This window comes from Sciurus vulgaris (assembly GCF_902686455.1).
Source record: "Sciurus vulgaris genome assembly, chromosome: 7".
Taxonomy (NCBI): domain Eukaryota; kingdom Metazoa; phylum Chordata; class Mammalia; order Rodentia; family Sciuridae; genus Sciurus; species Sciurus vulgaris.
Genome location: NC_136467.1, coordinates 79,675,527 through 79,689,829, shown reverse-complemented (window position 1 = coordinate 79,689,829; position 14,303 = coordinate 79,675,527). Strand labels below are relative to the sequence as shown.

General features: G+C 38.5%; 1 protein-coding gene across 2 annotated transcripts in view; it reads right to left on the bottom strand.

Moving 5' to 3' along the window:
• The window catches only part of ME1 (malic enzyme 1), a 205,998-nt gene that overhangs the window by 174,658 nt on the left and 17,037 nt on the right, over positions 1-14,303 (bottom strand). For both annotated transcript variants that reach the window (XR_013765019.1, XM_079146979.1), the window contains exons 2-3: positions 12,524-12,657; positions 11-160 (exon numbers count right to left, since the gene is read on the bottom strand). Coding sequence is in view for 1 of the 2 variants with exons in the window: in XM_079146979.1 (XP_079003105.1) it covers positions 11-160; positions 12,524-12,657 (284 nt within the window). In the remaining variant the exon portion in view is untranslated. The remainder of the gene's footprint in view (positions 1-10; positions 161-12,523; positions 12,658-14,303) is intronic.

The window sequence follows — 14,303 nt, the reverse complement described above, 5'->3', positions numbered from 1 at the left end:
ATTTACATACCTTGGCTTCCGAAATGCTAAACTATATTGTTGACAAGCCAGACCCACAGTTGGAGTATAAACAATAGGCATGAATTTCTCAATGTCAGACATCAGCACTCTATAAAAGAGCTTTTCATTTCTATCTTGAAGATCCATTAAAAGAAGATACCTATGGAAAATGAGACATAATTAGATCTATATCCACAAAGTCATGAAATAGCTGCTTAGAACTCTAATTGAACATTTTCAACCAAGTGTACTTTTAGATTATGCAGAAAACATCTAATCAAAAACAAACAAATATTCTTAAATGCTCCAAAGAATGAAGAACAATAAAATTGATTACTATCACTCAAATGCTCAAAGCATTGCTGAAATAGCATCATTTTACTCAACACTTGAAAAGATTTTATCTCTATTTTAAAATAAAAGACAAATGAAAATACTTCTATAGATAGAGTATAAGCATTAACATACCTAATTAAATAGGGAAAATTTATCTTCTAACCCCACTATTGAATAACCAAGAAAAATAACAAGCAGGAAATGAGTAAAGGAATGTAGCACTCATCTTAAAAATAACTAAGATAGTCAAACTCAAAGGACTTTTCTTACTATTTGCATCTAATGGCTCTTTTTTGTCTAGAGATATTTCTGATCTAGAGTTATTTTTCTAAACCTAAAGCTGTTAATGTTACCTGTAATCTTCAATAGTTTAGAGAATAAAACAACTCTAACTTCTTGGTACAAGTAAAAAAAAATTTGTAAAACTTTATTCAACAACTTTACTAGACTTTTTGGTTTGATTTCCTACTATGGTTTAGATATCATTTGTGTATATTCTCCAAGGGCTCAAGTGCTGGAAGCACAGACCCCAGTGTGGTGATGTGAAAGGCAGAGGAACCTTTAAGAGATGGGGCCAAACAGAAGATAGTTATGTCACTGGGGAAGCAGCCCTTGGAAGGGATTAATATAGTTCTCATGGGACCCTCGTTGGTTTCCTCAACAGTGAACTGTTATAAAGAGCAATCTTGGCCTCATCCTGTTCACTGGCTTTGTGTTGGGCCTTCTATCTATCCCTCTCATAAGCACTCCTGTTGTGATACCGTCCACCACACTGTGACAAAAGAAGATGATTCTCACCAGAGACCAAGCAAATGGGGCTGCTCAATCTTGAAATTTCAGCCTCCAAACTCATGAATTAAATAAACATCTTTTCTTTGTAAAGTAGCCAGCTTCAGATATTTTGCTATAGCAACAGAAAACAAACTAGAACATTTCCATTTCCTAGAATAGTTGAAAATGCACAGACCTGGGAAAAATTAATAGATTTTAATTCTTGGGCAATTAGGTAAAATAATCTAGAAAACAAACATTTGGGAGGAAGATGATGACTTTCATTTCAGACCAGTTAAAACTGACCTAGCAATGTGGAAGTCATCACTGCTAAATCAATGGTCAATTCTCAGACCTCACCTTATTATTAAGAACAATTGACATACGTGACATTTCCTAAAGTTTGATATATTCTTTTTCCTTGAATTCTAGACCATCATATTGTCAGTCTTTCTTCTATGTCACTAGTTATTCCCTTTCAGTTTCTTTGTTGTTGTCTCCTCTTCTCTGAAAGCTTTCTATGGAAATACATTAGGAAATCATGACGGTTTTATCTTCAAAATATATCATAAATATGATCACCTTCATTGCTACCACCCTAAATTCAAATCACCATCATCCCTTGCTAATAATTTTAATGGTCTAAAATTTCTCTCAGGCTACATTCTATTATCAACATTACAGCTAATTTTCCGAAAATACAGTGCAGATTATGCTGATCTGTTCATATCCTGAAAAGGCTTCCCTTTTCACTCAGAATAACAGCAGAAGTCTTTCAGAGGCCTACACAACGATAAATAATCTGTCCCTCATTACCTTGCCAATTTCCTTTCCTAACCTAGCACTCTTCCTCTAGCGTATTCTGCTCTAGACACAAATCTCCCTGCTGATACCTGAATGTGCCAGCTATAAAACATTTTTCCACAGGTTTCGACATGGTTAAAAGGTGGTTCAAGACCTTTGATTATTTGCTCAAACTCACTTCTTCAGTGATGGCAACCATTATCAACCCATTTATTTTTTTTATTACTTATTTATTTTAATTAAAAAATCATAAATTTACATAAGGCAATCTTCTTTGATTCATTGTTATTTTTTTCCCTTCCTCCCCACCCCTCCCACCCCTCTTTTCCCTCTATACAGTCCTTCCTTCCTCCATTCTTACCATCCTCCTTATCCCTAACCCTAAACCTAACCCTAACCCTAACGCTAACCCCTCCTACCCCCCTTATATGTCCTCATCTGCTTATCAGCGAGATCATTGGTCCTATAGTTTTTTGAGATTGGCTTATCTCACTTAGCATGATATCCTCCAATTTCATCCATTTGCCTGCAAATGCCATAATTTTATCATTCTTCATGGCGGAGTAATATTCCATTGTATATATATGCGCCACAGTTTCTTTATCCATTCATCAACTGAAGGACATCGAGGTTGGTTCCACAATCTGGTTATAGTGAATTGAGCAACTATGAATATTGATGTGGCTGTATCTCTGTAGTATGCTGATTTTAAGTCCTTTGGGTATATGGCCAAGGTGTGGGATAGCTGGGTCAAACGGAGATTCCATTCCAAGCTTTCTGAGGAATCTCCATACTGCTTTCCAGAGTGGCTGCACTAATTTGCAACCCCACCAGCAATGTATGAGTGTACCTTTTTCCCCACATCCTCTCCAACACCTATTGTTGCTTGTGTTCTTGATAATCGCCATTCTAATTGGGGTGAGATGAAATCTTAGGGTGGTTTTGATTTGCATTTCTCTTATTACTAGAGATGTTGAACATTTTTTCATATATCTGTTGATTGCTTGTAGATCTTCTTCTGTGAAGTGTCTGTTCATTTCCTTAGCCCATTTGTTGATTGGATTATTTGTATTCTTGGTGTAGAGTTTTTTGAGTTCTTTATAGATTCTGGAAATTAGCGCTCTATCTGAAGTATGAGTGGCAAAGATATTCTCCCACTCTGTAGGCTCTCTCTTCACATTACTGATAGTTTCCTTTGCTGACAGAAAGCTTTTTACTTTCAATCTATCCCACTGGTTGATTTTAGCTTCTATTTCTTGTGCTATGGGAGTCCTGTTAAGGAAGCCTGATCCTAAGCCAACAAGTTGAAGATTTGGACCTACTTTTGCTTCTGTAAGATGCAGGGTCTCTGGTCTGATTTCAAGGTCCTTGATCCATTTTGAGTTGAGTTTTGTGCAGGGTGAGAGAGAGGGATTTAGTTTCATTCTGTTGCATATGGATTTCCAGTTTTCCCAGCACCATTTGTTGAAGAGGCTATCTTTTCTCCATTGCATATTTTTGGCACCTTTGTCTACTATGAGAAAATGGTACTTATTTGGGTTTGTGTCCATGTTCTCTATTCTGTACCATTGATCTACCTGTCTATTTTGGTACTAATAACATGCCGTTTTTGTTACTATTGCTTTGTAATAGAGTTGAAGATCTGGTATTGCGATACCCCCTGCTTCGCTCTTCCTACTGAGGATTGCTTTAGCTATTCTGGGTTTCTTATTCTTCCAGATGAATTTCATAATTGCTTGCTCTATTTCTGTAAGGTAAACCAATGGGATTTTAATTGGAATTGCATTGAATCTGTATAGCACTTTTGGTAGTATGGCCATTTTGACAATATTAATTCTGCCTATCCAAGAACATGGAAGATCTTTCCATCTTCTAAGGTTTTCTTTAATTTCTTTCTTTAGTGTTCTGTAGTTCTCATTGTAGAGGTCTTTAACCTCTTTGGTGAGATTGATTCCCAAGGATTTTGTTTTTTTCGATGCTATTGTGAATGGGGTAGTTTTCCTAATTTCTCTTTCTGAAGATTCATCACTTATGTGTAAAAATGCATTGGATTTATGAGCATTGATCTTGTAACCTGCTACTTTACTGAATTCACTTATGAGTTCTAAGAGTTTTCTGGTGGAATTTCCAGGTTCCTCTAAATATATAATTATGTCATCAGCGAACAGGGATATTTTGAGTTCCTCTTTTCCAATTCGTATCCCTTTAATTTCTTTGGTTTGACTAATTGCTCTGGCTAGAGTCTCAAGAATGATATTGAATAGAAGTGGTGAAAGAGGGCATCCCTGCCTTGTTCCAGTTTTTTGGGGGAATGCTTTCAGTTTTTCACCATTTAGAATGATATTGGCCATGGGCTTAGCGTAGATGGCCTTTACAATGTTAAGGAATGTTCCCAACTACCCCAATTTTCCCTAGTGTTTTGAGCATGAAGGAATGCTGTATTTTATCAAATGCTTTTTCTGCATCTATTGAAATAATCATGTGATTCTTAACTTGTAGTCTGTTGATATGGTGAATGACATTTATTGATTTCCGGATGTTGAACCAACCTTGCATCCCTGGGATAAAACCCACTTGATCGTGGTGCACTATCTTTTTAATATATTTTTGTATGTGATTTGCTAAAATTTTGTTGAGAATTGTTGCGTCGATGTTCATTAAGGATATTGGTCTGAAATTTTCTTTCCTCAATGTGTCTCTCTCTGGTTTAGGTATCAGGGTGATATTGGCTTCATAGAATGAGTTTGGGAGGGTTCCCTCCTCTTCTATTTCATGGAATACTTTGAGGAGTACTGGAATGAGCTCTTCTTTAAAGGTTTTGTAGAACTCGGCTGAGAACCCATCTGGTCCCGGACTTTTCTTTGTTGGTAGGATTTTGATGACCTCTTCTATTTCATTGCTTGAAATTGATTTATTTAAGTTGTGTATGTCCTCCTCACTCAGTTTAGGTAATTCATATGTCCCTAGAAACTTGTTGATGTCTTTGAGGTTTTCTGTTTTGTTGGAGTATAGATTTTCAAAATAGCTTCTAATTATGTTTTGTATTTCACTCGTGTCTGTTGTGATATTTCCCTGTTCATTCCGAATTTTAGTAATTTGAGTTTTCTCCCTCTTTCTCTTTGTTAGTGTGGCTAAAGGTTGATCAATTTTGTTTATTTTTTCAAAGAACCAACTATTTATTTTGTTAATTTTTCCGATTGTTTCTTTTGTTTCAATTTCGTTGATTTCGGCTCTGATTTTAACTGTTTCCTGTCTTCTACTACTTTTGGTGTTGGTCTGCTCTTCTTTTTCTAGGGCTTTAAGCTGTGGTGTTAAGTTGTTTATTTGTTGATTTCTACTTCTTTTGTTGAATGTGCCCCATGAAATAAATCTTCCTCTAAGTACTGCTTTCATAGTGTCCCAGAGGTTTTGGGATATGATGTGTCTTTGTTCTCGTTTACTTCTAAAATTTTTTTTTATTTCCCTCCTGATGTCTTCTGTTATCCATTCATCATATAATAGTGTGTTATTTAATCTCCAGGTATTGGAGAAGTTTCTGTTTTCTATTCTGTCATTTATTTCTAATTTCAATCCATTATGATCTGATAGAGTACAAGGTAGTATCTCTATCTTCTTGTATTTGCTAACAGTAGCTTTGTGGCATAAGACATGGTCTATTTTAGAGAAGGATCCACGTGCTGCTGAGAAGAAAGTGTATTTGTTCTTCGTTGGATGGTATATTCTATATAAGTCAGTCAAGTCTAAATTGTTGATTGTGTTATTGAGATCTATGGTTTCTTTATTCAATTTTTGTTTGGACGATCTATCCAGCGGTGAGAGAGGTGTGTTAAAATCGCCTAGTATTATTGTGTTGTGGTCTATTTGATTTCTGGAATTGAGAAGGATTTGTTTGATGTACCTGGATGAGCCAATGTTCGGGACATAGATATTTATGATTGTTATGTCTTGCTGATTTATGCTTCCCTTAAGCAGTATGTAATGTCCTTCTTTATCCCTGCTGACTAGTTTTGGCTTGAAGTCTACATTATCTGAAATGAGAATGGATACTCCAGCTTTTTTTGCTCCGTGTGCATGGTATGTTTTTTTCCCATCCTTTCACCTTTAGTCTATGGGTATCTCTTTCTATGAGATGAGTCTCTTGCAGGCAGCATATTGTTGGATTTTTCTTTTTAATCCATTCTGCCAGTCTATGTCTTTTGTTTGATGAGTTCAGGCCATTAACATTCACTGTTATTATTGTGATATGATTTGTATTCCCAGTCATTTGGCTCATTTTTGTTTTTTGACATGATTTGGTTTCCCCTTTATTTGGCTATTCCTTTAGGCTAGTTCCTCCCGTTGCTGATTTGCATCATTGTTTTTCATCTCTTCCTCATGGAATATTTTGCTGAGAATGTTCTGCAATGCTGGCTTTCTTTTTTGTAAATTCCTTTAGCTTTTGTTTATCATGGAAGGATCTTATCTCATCGTCAAATCTGAAAGTAAGTTTTGCTGGGTATAAGATTCTTGGTTGGCATCCATTTTCATTCAGGGTTTGCTAAATGTTGTTCCAGGCCCTTCTAGCTTTTAGGGTCTGGATTGAAAAATCTGCGGATCTTATTGGTTTCCCCCTGAATGTAATTTGATTCTTTTCTCTCGCGGCCTTTAAAATTCTGTCTTTATTTTGTATGTTAGGTATTTTCATAATAATGTGCCTTGGTGCGGGTCTGTTGTAATTTTGTATATTTGGAGTCCTATAAGCCTCTTGTACTTGTTTTCCATTTCATTCTTCAGATTTGGGAAATTTTCTTATATTATTTCATTGAATAGATTGCTCATTCCTTTGGTTTGTTTCTCTAAACCTTCCTCAATCCCAATAATTCTAAAATTTGGCCTTTTCATGATATCCCATAATTCTTGTAGATTTTGTTCATGATTTCTTACCATCTTTTCTGTTTGGTCAACTTTGTTTTCAAGATTAAATATTTTGTCTTCAATATCTGAGGTTTTGTCTTCCAGGTGTTCTATCCTATTGGTTATGCTTTCTATGGAGATTTAACTTGGTTTATTGTTTCCTTCATTTCAAGGATTTCTGTTTGTTTGTTTTTCAATATCTCTAACTCTTTATTGAAATGATCTCTTGCTTCCTGTATTTGCTCCTTTAACTGTTGATTGGTGCGATCATTTAATGCCTGCATTTGCTCTTTCATCTCCTCCTTCAATGCCTGCATTTGCTCTTTCATCTCCTCGTTTGCTTCCCTGATTGTTTTAATTATGTACATTCTGAACTCCCTTTCTGACATTTCTTCTGCTGTGCTGTCATTGGATTTTATTGATATAGTATCTAGGTTTGTTTGGGACATTTTCTTCCCTTGTTTTCTCATATTGGTCAGATGTCAGTGGGACTTTGTGATATTGCAGAATTCTTCTATTGGCTTATATTGTCCCTGTAGATTTTCAGTGTTTCACCTTCCTGCCTTCAGTAGCCTGACGTCTTGGAGTAACTTGATAATGCAGTGCTTCCAAGGAAAGCTGTCCCTAGCCCGCTACTGGTTCCAGGACTTAGAGCTGGCTCTGTGTCGAAAGGTTCTCACTGGGGTGTCTGCTCCGAGAAGCTATCCTGGAAAGGCGCTTCCTGCCGGAGGGGGCCAGGCTGCGGGCTTCTTGGGGAAGTCCCTGGCTGCCCTGTCCTGGTCCTTGAAGCATCCTGTGGGCAGGAACTTGCCGCCCTGGTTCAGGGACTTGAAGCTTGGTTCTGTGCAGAAAGGCTCTCACTGGGGAACCTGCTCCAAGATGCTGGAGAATCTGGCCCTGTGGGAGGAGCCCACTGCCGGAGTGCGCAGGGCTGCCTGGGGAAGACTCTAGCTGCCCTGCCCTACTCTAATAAGCCGCCCGAATCTGGGCCTGCCACCGGGCAGCACTTCACCAGGTGGGGGAGACTCACCCCGAGGCTCTATTTTAGTCTGAGTCTCTCAATGCCTCCCCTTCTTGAATCCTGGGTTCTGGAGCAACTGGAGATGCAGTCACCTTCTAGTCTGCCATCTTGGATCGTCCCGTGGAAAAAGCCTGAGGCCAGGGGGGCGGGTGGGACAGGTCCGCCTGGAGAAGTCTCTGGCTGCCTTGCCCTGGTCCCAGAGGCTGCTTGTGGGCCGGAGGTCACCACTGGCTTGGGGACTTGTGGCTGTTTCTGCGTGGAAAGGCTCTCACTGGGCGGTCTGCTCCGAGAAGCTAGCCTGGAAAGGCGCTTCCCGCTGGAGGGGGCCGGGCTGCAGGCTGCTTGGGGAAGTCCCTGGCTGCCCTGTCCTGGTCCCTGAAGCAACCTGTGGGCAGGAACTCACCGCCCTGGTTCAGGGACTTGAAGCTTGGTTCTGTGCAGAAAGGCTCTCACTGGGGGGCCTGCTCCAAGATGCTGGAGAATCTGACCCTATGGGAGGAGCCCACCACCTGAGTGCGCAGGGCTGCCTGGGGAATACTCTAGCTGCCCTACCCTACTCTAATAAGCCACCCGAATCCGGGCCTGCCGCCTGGGCAGCGCTTCACTGAGTGGGGGAGACTCACCCCGTGGCTCTATTTTAGTCCAAGTCTCTCAATGCCTCCCCTTCTTGAATACTGGGTTCTGGAGCGACTGGAGATGCAGTCAACCTCTAGTTCGCCATCTTGGATCGCCTATCATCCCATTTAACAATGCAATCTGGCTATCCCTTATCTCAGCATTCTGTCCTTCTTTCCCCTATTTTACCTTTCTACTTTTTCCCTAGAGCACTCGTTACTTTCTAACATATCACTTATACTTTTTTTACTGATTAGAATTTTCAATAATTTTAATAATTTATACAAATTCTAGGAGAGAAGAGATTATCATCCATAATTCCAATATCTAAAAGAGTTCCTGACACTGAGTTGATGTTAAATATATATTTGAGGAAGAGTTTGTAAAATATGAAAGTTACCAGCTCATAGCAGGCAAATAATAAAATGGCCAAGAATAAAGGTATAGAAGAAGTTCCAGTGTGCATATATATACACACACACTAGACAAACTGGGTCAGACTCTTTCCCTAGCCACCCTTGCCTGACTTTGTACTCATGAACACACAGCTATGGTGGCAAGGATGAAGATTATGCATAGGCTCAGTAATATGGATTTCCACTCAGGAAGGTCAGTCTGGCTAAAGCCAATGCTGAGTGTCCATTTGCCTGCAGCAGAGATCAACAGTCTCTCTGATGTGATACCATTACCCAGAGTACTCAGGCAGCTACCTGATATCAGGTTTATTATACTAGACAGCTTTCATCATGCAAGGGTCAGTGTTGTCTTTACTGGGAAACTTACTCTCGATCCAGACATGCCTTCCTTGCATGCAGTGCTTCTGCCAAAGCTACTATTCATGGACTGATAAAATACCACCATGGTATTCACACAATATTGCTATGATCAAGGAACTCACTTCAGAGCAAATGAGCCCATGCTCACCGATTTTATAATATTCCCCACCAACCATACAGCTGACTTAACAGAACAGTGGAACATCCTTTTGAAAACCCAGTTGCAATACCAGCAGGGGTAGCAATACCTTTAAAAGCTATTACAAGATTCTCCAAGAGGCTGTATATGCTGAATCAGCATTCAATATATGGTGCTATTTCTCCCATAGCCAAGATTCAGAATCCAGGAATCAAGGGGTAGACATGAGAGTGGCATCCCTTACTAATGATCCTAGCGACCCACTAACAAAATTTCTATATTCTGCCCCTGTGACCTTATGATCTGCTGTCCTGGAAGCCTTAGCCAGAAAGGGGAAAATATTTCTAGCAATAGACACAGTAATGAACCTATTGAACAGAAAATTAGGACTGCCACCTGGTCACCTTGAGTACCATTTTCCCCTTAATCAACAGGCAAAGAAAGCAGTTACTGTGCTGGCAGGGAAGGATTGATTTTGATTACCATGAGAAACTGGACTACTACACTACAATGAAGGTGAGCAATGGTGTCTGGAATATAAGAAATGCCTTAGGGTATCACTTAGTATTACCAAGTCCTGTGATTAAAGTCAACAGAAACACCAATGCAATTCAGGGAGGACTACACTGGTCCAGGACTGACTGAAGGTCTGAGTCATTCCACCAGTTAAAGAACCACAGCCAGCTCAGGTGCTTGCTAAGGGAAAAGGGAATTTGGGCCATGGAAGAAGGCAGTTATTGATCATTATGACCACATGATCAATTTTAGAAACAAGAACTATAATTGTCATGGAATTTTTTCCTTATTTTGTTAAGAATGTTTGTGTTTACATATATATAAGCAAACATTCATAAGTAAAATATGAGCATATATTGTTTCCTTCCTCTCTTATTATCTTATCAGGTAATATAAGCTACACTAACTTTATATAATAGTATTTAAGTATTGCTTACTTTACATCATAAGATTTAAGGTAACAGACATCAAGAAGAATAAACATCATCCAAAGATTTTTGCATCTTCTTCTGGAATGTATTTTGAAATCTATTCCCCAGTGTGACAGCATTTGGAGGTGGAGTTGTTACTGTATTTTCAGTTGTATGCAAGACTGATGTATCATGTTAGGTGGAAGTATTACCTCATCATTGTCTTTATTTGAAGACTTAGTATAGTATAAGAAGATACATATGGGTACACATTCCATTTGGGCTCTAATAAAATAACAAAGACCTGTAGCTTATTAAATAACAGAAATTCATTTCTCACAGTTATAATCGATGAAGGTGCCAGTAGACTCACTGTCTGGTTAGGAGCCCCTCCTCACTGACAGCACCTTCTTACTACATCCTAACATAGTAAAGGAGCAAGACAAGCTCCCTCTTCTATAAGGACACTAATCACATTCAAGATTTAGTCACACTCAAAGGTCTCATCTATCAACATCACTACCTGAGGAATTGGGACTTCAACATATAAATTCAAGAAGGGTACAAACACTCCTATCATGTCAAGTGCTAAGTTCCTAAGGGGTCAACTTATATGGTTAATTTTATGTGTCAACTTGGCTGGGATAGAGTCTTAGCTCAGGGCCTTAACAAAACACCATAAGGCCAGGTGCCTTATCAACAGAAATTTATTTCTCACAGATCTGAAGGCTGGAAGTCTAGGATCATGGAGTTAACATGGCTGGCTTCCTGTAAGTACTCGCTTCCAGGATGCAGATGGCTGGCTTCTCATTGATCCTCACGCGGTAGAAGATGGAGGGTGCTAACTCTATGACCTTTTCTTATAAGAGCACTCATCCCATTAATGAGTGCTCTCCAAAGACCCTCACACCAAATGCTGTCACACTGCGGATTAGATTTCAAAATTTAAATTAGAGTTGGGTGTGGGGAATAAACATTCAATTTGTAACAGACAGGGTGTACAGACATATGGTCAAATGCTGTTCTGGATATTTCTGCAAAGGTGGTTTTTGAATGAGATTAACATTTAAATTGGTAGACTCAGAGTAAAGTAGATTATCCCTCAATGTGAGTAAACCTCATCCAATTAGCTGAAGGCCTTAAAACAATGACTGACCTCTGGTCCAGCAAAAAAGGAATTCTGCCAAACCACTGACTGGACTCCAACCCTGTTGCTCAAGCCTGCCAGCCTACCTGCAGATTATGATTTACCAAGCCTTCCCATCTCTCTCTTTATATATATAGATATATCTGTATAGTGTTTTCTCATTTTTTCATACATACACTTCCTTTGGGTTTTGTTACCCTGGAGAACCTTGATTATTACAAATACCTACCTATAGATATTGGACTAACTACCTCACAATAATATTTTAAAATAACTTTTTTTCTAATCCACAGATGAAAAAGCTGAGGTTCAGTCCCTTAATAAGAAGGGGCAGAGTCAAAAACAGGGCAAGGCAGATGTAGAGACCATGGCAGTTGCTATAGTGCAAGGGGTCACTGCTAACGAGACAGAATTTCAACCTAGGGTTATCTAATTCCAAAGGTAGGGAAGATGTTACCTTCATCTGTATGCAAACACAGAAAATGAATTCTAAACAAACTAAGTGACAATGGTGTTGGAACTAAGCTTGAAGGCTGAAAAACTGCACTTTCACCTACAATGTACTTTAACTCTGACTAAAAGCCATTTGAGTCTGTTTCCTCTGTTTAGAATGGTATTTTCTAATAACTGACCTTTATAACAACAATTTTGTTTTAAGAGAATAGTCTCTTTCAGAATACAGAGAGAAAAAATAAATAAATAAATAAATTTTATTTTTACTTGTTCTTTTTTAGATATATCTGACAGTTGAGTGTATTTTGATATATTGTATACACATGGAAGATAACTTCCTATTCTTGTGGTTGTACATGATGTGGAGTTACACTGATCATGTACTCATATATGAACAAAAGAAAGTCATTAAAATTCATTCTACTGTCTTTCTTATTCCCATTCCCGTTTCCTCCCTTAAGAATGTAGTTCAGCAAAGAAATTATTTCATTCAAATGTTCTAAAGAAAATAATTTTTTTAAACAAAATAATTGTATTTTACAAGCAAATTCTCCTTCAAACTTGCTATTCTTTCCCAATCACGGAATATTTTTGAACCATTACATACCAGAAATATAAAAATCATGTTTAGGAATGGGTTACCTGTCAAAATCCGAGTTCAAACGCTCAAAATTTTTAACTACTCTGAGGACCTGGATCTCCTGGCTGATGAAGCAAGGTGGCAACAATCCATGAATGTTCAACTGTTGTCTTTCTTCCAGAGTAAAAGCCAAGTCCTATAGAGAAAAGGAAAACACACTAATTTCTTAAAGAGGGAAAAAAGGACAAAAAGTATATGTGTATATACATACCCACAAACATACACAAATAAAATCCAACGGGGATGGAATTAAAAATCAGAAGATCTGGCATCACTCTAAGCATGGCCAGCAACTGTGAATAAACCATGTCAGCTCTCCACATCTCAGTTTCCTTATCTATAAAAACTAGAATACTGGATATTTTTAGAGCTGTGTCATTCAGATACTGTTAGGATGAAATTAGAGAGCAGATGGGAGGAAACTACTTGAAGCACACAAGTGAAAGAAGATATAATCATTATTAATGTCAGTAAATATAAAAATAGGATTTATGATAAGAAATTTTAAGATTAGGGACATGAGTAGGTCAACTGTGACCAGCTGTGCTTCTTCTACCTCTAATACCTCAGGAATACCTTATATGATTCTGAGATACCTGTTCCAGCACTCTTCTCCTGAGTTTTCTTGCATTATTCTCATGTACTCCCAGCTACACAAACCTCTCCATTGCTTGAACACAGTATACCCTTCTATTTTTCCACGACATTATGGTCAGAAATGCCTTTTTTCTTTGCCTGTTGATAATTACCTCAAATGCTCCCTCCTCTCTAAAGCTTACCAAACTAACCTACTACATCTATTACAGTCCTATTACTTTAATATGTTTTCTATTTACATGAACACTGATAGTATAAAATGATAGTAACAACAAACTATGGAGCTTAAAAAGCAACAAAGTAGATATGATGGGTTGATGCAAAAACTAGAATGGACCCAGGAGATTTGCTAGGGTATAATATGGGAAGTAAAAACAAATAAGCCCCTGTAGTTGTTATGGGAGAGAATAATCTGGTAGATTGGGATAAGGAGTCCCTCTAGAGAAGACTGCCTGGAGGTACGGAAGATCAAGAGGTTTCTTTGACTACTGCATTGCTGTTTCTTTGCTGTCAGCATGTGAGCTGACATGATATAATGGCTGCTGTTATGGTCAGAATGTCTGTGCCCCATCAAAATGTACATGTGGAAATTCTCACCCACAAGGCAAAAGCATTAGGAGGTGGGACCTTTCAGGGTGATTAGGTCACAAGAACTCTCTATCCTCCTGAATATGATTAGTTTCCTTACAAAAGAAACCCCAAAGAGCTTCTCTGCCTCTTCTGCTAAATGAGGAAACAGAGATGATAGTCATCTATACAGCAGGAAATGGGCCTCTCACCAGACACCAAACCTGCAACACCTCAATCTTGCATTCCCTAGCCTTCAAAAAGAAAGAAACTGGGCTGGGGAGATAGCTCAGTTGGTAGAGTGCTTGCCTTACAAGCACAAGACCCTGGGTTCAAATTCCCAGCACTGCAAAAAAAAAAAAAAAAAAAAAAAAAAAAAAAAAAAACTTCTTCTGTTTATAAGCTAACCAGTCCATAGCATTGTTACAGCAGCCCAAATAGACTACCACACTCAGATGTGCACATTGATTTTTTTTTCAATTAGCCATAATCGTGCCTCAGATAAACTTCATTGGTTACCATACTACCACTGTGCAAAGCTAAGTTTGCACATGGTGGCTATTACTGTTGTAGACAACTTGGATGGAAATGAACATGTTCACTGACTATAATGAGTGA